The following is a 4344-nucleotide window of genomic DNA, read 5'->3' on the forward strand; positions in this document are numbered from 1 at the left end:
GATTTCAAACGTCACTATCCAAAGATCAGAGACCAAAAAAAAAAATAAAATAGAAAACCCAGTCCTCATCTGAATCGAAAGCGATGTCCACTGCTCACCAGCACCTCCCCACCCTCCTCTCCCAGGCTCAAAGGATGAACAGGGAGTCAGCTCCTTTACTTACTACTCTGGGAACTAAATCCTTTGTCAAATCACACATTAAAGAAGCTCACTGTGTGCAAAATACTCTTACGCTAAAACAGTTCCACCCTACACAGTGCAGTCAACACAGTTTTTAACTTAAATTTGCAGCTTGTTCTTTACAAGTGCTTGGCAGAGAATATTTATATTCTTCTGACACCATATAAATAATATTTATACAGCTTAGACATTTTGAGACATGCATTAGACTTTGGGTAGTACATATTTCTTGATCATATATGCAAACATTACTGTCAATTAAACCAAGCAACCTTATGCTGGACCATGTCTTGCATTATCCAGGATGTTTGACGGTGGCTCCGAATCGTCCATGGGAAGGACCAGGCGCGTTCCTCGGATTACGAGTTCATGGTCCCCAAAAGCAAGCTCCCGATCGAGCGCGTCTTCAGAGCTGTTTCCCACGAACCGTCGCGATGTGCCACTGGATGTGACAGAGTCGGTGTTGACAGTGGAATCCCCGTAGGTCAGACTGATGTCCCCATCGTTCAAAATGAGGTCAGAGTCATCGTCCTTCAGCTGCTCTTGGTTCTGGGCAACAAACAGGAGGAAAGCACTGCTTAACTCCTCCTGAATAGCTATGTTTGCAATCGCACGGTGGCGGTCAATGAGCAGATAAAGGCATCAAATCACAGAATCTCCTGCACCGTGACCATAACCAGATGTGCCACACATACATCTCTGAGCCCACAAGACTCACACAATGCACCAACTTCTCTGCAGACTGCCTAAAAGAGCTCTCTTTGGCAATTCCTTGTGACGCCACAGCCAGATACATGGGGAGCGCAGTTTTGAGTGGCTTTGACAGGACTAAAACATCCATGACCATAGGAATCACATTGCTGACCCATCAGAGCCATCTCTGTTTTGTGTAACTTGATGCTGATACTTCGCGGGGAGGGTAAGAGAACTCCTGCCTTAGAGAGCTGCCGCTGCAAGGGGCTCCTGGGCATGGCAATGCCCCGAGTGCCGAGGCCCTGCCAAAGAGCCGTGCCAGCACCAGCCACCCACAGAGCCATGGGAGGCCAAGCCCGACCAGCAAATCCAGCTCCTGAAAGAGCGTGGGTGCACACAGCCTCTGCAGCGATGGTGGAAGAGGTCCCTGGAGAACTCCTGCCTTAGAGAGCTGCCGCTGCAAGGGGCTCCTGGGCATGGCAATGCCCCGAGTGCCGAGGCCCTGCCAAAGAGCCGTGCCAGCACCAGCCACCCACAGAGCCATGGGAGGCCAAGCCCGACCAGCAAATCCAGCTCCTGAAAGAGCGTGGGTGCACACAGCCTCTGCAGCGATGGTGGAAGAGGTCCCTGCCTACAGGTTTTCCAAAGGTGTGTGTCACCTCCCTGCCCCTCTGGGCTGCTCAAACAAGGGTTCTTTACTATTTCAGGAGAAAATCAGTCCCAAATCAGATGCTGGCAACCTCTTCGGTTGCAAGTGATGCAGCTGAAGGAGCTGCAGGAACAGCTCAGCTACAAGGCTGGAAGAAAGCAGGGGACAGGGAAATTGTGTGTCCTCCCAGCTGGGCCTGGGGAAGGACAGCCATGACAGCTTCATTGAGCCAGTCACTGAGGAAACACCATGAACACACCACGAATCCCTTCATGACCAAACAGTCAGCTGGAAAAGCAAAATGCTCATGGGAATTAGCTCATCCATAAGCCCCAGTATCTGATCTCCCTCCAGGCTCCCGGCTCAAACCTGCAGAGCAGTATCCAAAAGCTACACAGAAACGTAAATGTGTCAAGCATCACCAACACCATGACAGAAAAGACACTGATGGACTCACCTCGTATGCCTGCGGACTTGTCAGGCACCGGGCAATAGGCCCACAGCACCCTGGGAGCGTGGTCGTCAGAGGAGGACCGCTATGCGTCAGCAAAGGCTTTAGATAGCTACAGAGAGCGTTAAGGAAGAAAGAGGGATAGGGCAATGTCGGTGAGTCAAGGGGTGGGATGCAGAAGCAGCAGTGAGGGACTTGGTGTCTCAAGGAAACCACGGGAAGGAAAGAAACACAAGTCCCTAGAAGCACAAAAATTTTAGGGATGAGCAACATGAATGCAACCAAACATAGTGGGACATGAGTGGACCAGGACACAGTCCTGGTAAAAAAAGGCTTAGCAGCATCACTTGTCCCATCATCTTGTGCCTCTCAGTCTGGCAAATCGCTCCTCCACTAATTCACAGCAAAGCATTTGAAAGGGAGGAGGGGCACAGATGTAGCAAGAGGGCTACAAATGAGAAGACCCCGTGCCCTTCCTGCCCACCTGCCACTGGGATCAAGGGCCCCCGTGGGCTTCCAGCCTTGAAAAGCCCAGCTTTGAACTGAGCTACCGCTACATTCACACTGACGTTGGGTGGAAATGGTCATTTCTCACAGCCACAGACACGAGGAGGTGCAAATCAAAAACCAGCAGCTTAACAGGAAAATGAACGCTGGCTCCTCTGCTAAGCCGTGAGCGAGTCATGCTCCAAGTCAACCAAGTTGCTCAGGCAGACGGGATTTGACACGGCACGCACCGACCGCCATTCAAGGATACTTGTGATCGAAGTTGTACCACATACGGAAAAGCCAGGCACTTTCTGCCTTCGTACTCCTCCTCTCGCTCTCCGGGACACCCTGCAGAAGAGCAAAACATTAAACAGCGGCAGGGCAACGTGCCACAACCTGGATCAGGGGCAGGAGCCCCCACGGGGCACCGCATTAGCCCCAGGGGTACGTAAGAAGGCACACACCTGCCCACTGCCTCTTCAAAAGAAACCCTTGGGTTGCAGCAAGCATAAGGGCATTCACACGACAGGCTGAAGGCGCTTCCAGCACCACACTCTGCATTTAGCCACGTACAACAGCCTCAGGGAGGTGGTATCAAAGCACAGAGGGAACATTTTTCTGCTAGAGCCTTCCAGTTTCTGGCCCCAAGGTTTTAAGTATCTCAGAGCCAGAAGCTGCATCCAGACATCACATTTAATAGTAACTGACAGGTCCAACCTCCATCAAATCTCGCCTGAGATTTTTGTATGCAAATAATCATGTGTTAGGGGACTCCTGGCTTCCTTTTAGTTGGAGAAAAAAATATAAAACTGTTTGGAGGGGACTATGAATTCAATTACATATTTCATAGAAATTGGGCTTTCAGATTTATGGCTGTGGGCTGCCTTTAGCATTTGATGCTTTCTCTCCAGGAGGTGAACAGCCCAATAAATGGCTCTGAATAAAATGAACCTCCAAGGTGCAGAACCCATACTGAAATCAAGTAGAGCCACAGCCACAGCACAATCCAGCTGCAGATGCACGAGCAAGACAGCTCGGGGCTACCAAGCAGGAAAAATCCCGACAATGTAGGGCTCCAGCATTTATCTCAGCACGGTCAGTGGTTCCTGGGCTGCCACATAAATACCCACAGGAAACATGGGGGCAAAAGAGAGGTTGAGGGTACCTATGGGCAGAAGTGGGACAGAAGATGCTACATAAAATGAGTCAGTAAATGGCATTTCTGTACTGCCCTGGATGCTGGGATGAGTAGAAAGCCTCCGTGTCATGCACATTTTGATACTTATTTCAGACCCAGCAAGGGAGAGACCGAATCTATTGCAGCAGTAATGTGGACTGACTAACAGTCCAGTGTTCCTTCTATGCCCTTCTTTCCAACTGAATAAAAGCAAGCCTCATTATAACCACAGAGAGCATAGAAAAGCCATGACTCCCACTGACTGCAAACTCTTTCACCAGAGGAGCTAACAGCTCTCCTACAGCTGGAAGGGACCAGAGCACAGACGGGCATTCAGAGGGTCTCCATGTAACCCCTGCACCAATAAATGCGGCACAAATTCCTCTACAGAGCCTGCCCAGCAGCGCCGCACTCACCACATTCTCCTGATCTGCATCCACACCGACTCTGCGGAGGGAAAAATAAGCACAAGGTTACAACAAGCATTGCCACGCCAGTACACGCTGCGGTCCTGGGGGGAAGGATGCAATCTTCCTCTTGTCTCTTAAAACTGAGCACCTTAACGTAAGAGCGGGACGAGGGAGAGGATGTGCTGCGCCAGGAAAGCCCCACGCACGCCACACTCACCGGATGTTCAGGCAGGACAGCATGGCCGTGGTGCCCCCACCAAAAACCCACACTGTAAAGAAGACGATGAGGAGCGTC

General features: G+C 50.8%; 1 protein-coding gene across 1 annotated transcript; it reads right to left on the reverse strand.

Annotated features, from left to right (window-relative positions):
- Window positions 1-269: 269 nt before the first annotated feature.
- Window positions 270-4337, reverse strand: LOC104168298 (sodium/hydrogen exchanger 6-like). Its single transcript, XM_009708853.1, has 5 exons — window positions 4267-4337; window positions 4056-4086; window positions 2731-2810; window positions 1980-2085; window positions 270-729 (listed from the first exon to the last, which is right to left on the reverse strand). The coding sequence occupies exons 1-5, from the start codon at window positions 4287-4289 to the stop codon at window positions 454-456; spliced, it is 516 nt and encodes a 171-aa protein (XP_009707155.1). The 5' UTR covers window positions 4290-4337; the 3' UTR covers window positions 270-453.
- Between the last annotated feature and the right edge of the window lie 7 nt (window positions 4338-4344).

The sequence above is a fragment of the Cariama cristata genome, unplaced genomic scaffold, assembly GCF_000690535.1.
Source record: "Cariama cristata isolate BGI_N322 unplaced genomic scaffold, ASM69053v1 scaffold5181, whole genome shotgun sequence".
NCBI classification, from domain to species: domain Eukaryota; kingdom Metazoa; phylum Chordata; class Aves; order Cariamiformes; family Cariamidae; genus Cariama; species Cariama cristata.

What these genes read in the sequence shown, in the direction of transcription:
- LOC104168298 (XM_009708853.1), bottom strand. Translation starts at nt 4,289, where the DNA reads ATGCTGTCCTGCCTGAACATCCG. An exon ending in CTGTCCTGCCTGAACATCCG is followed by an intron (nt 4,087 to 4,266) that starts GTGAGTGTGGCG and finishes TTCCCTCCGCAG; the next exon opens with AGTCGGTGTGGATGCAGATC. An exon ending in CAAGTCCGCAGGCATACGAG is followed by an intron (nt 730 to 1,979) that starts GTGAGTCCATCA and finishes TTTGTTGCCCAG; the next exon opens with AACCAAGAGCAGCTGAAGGA.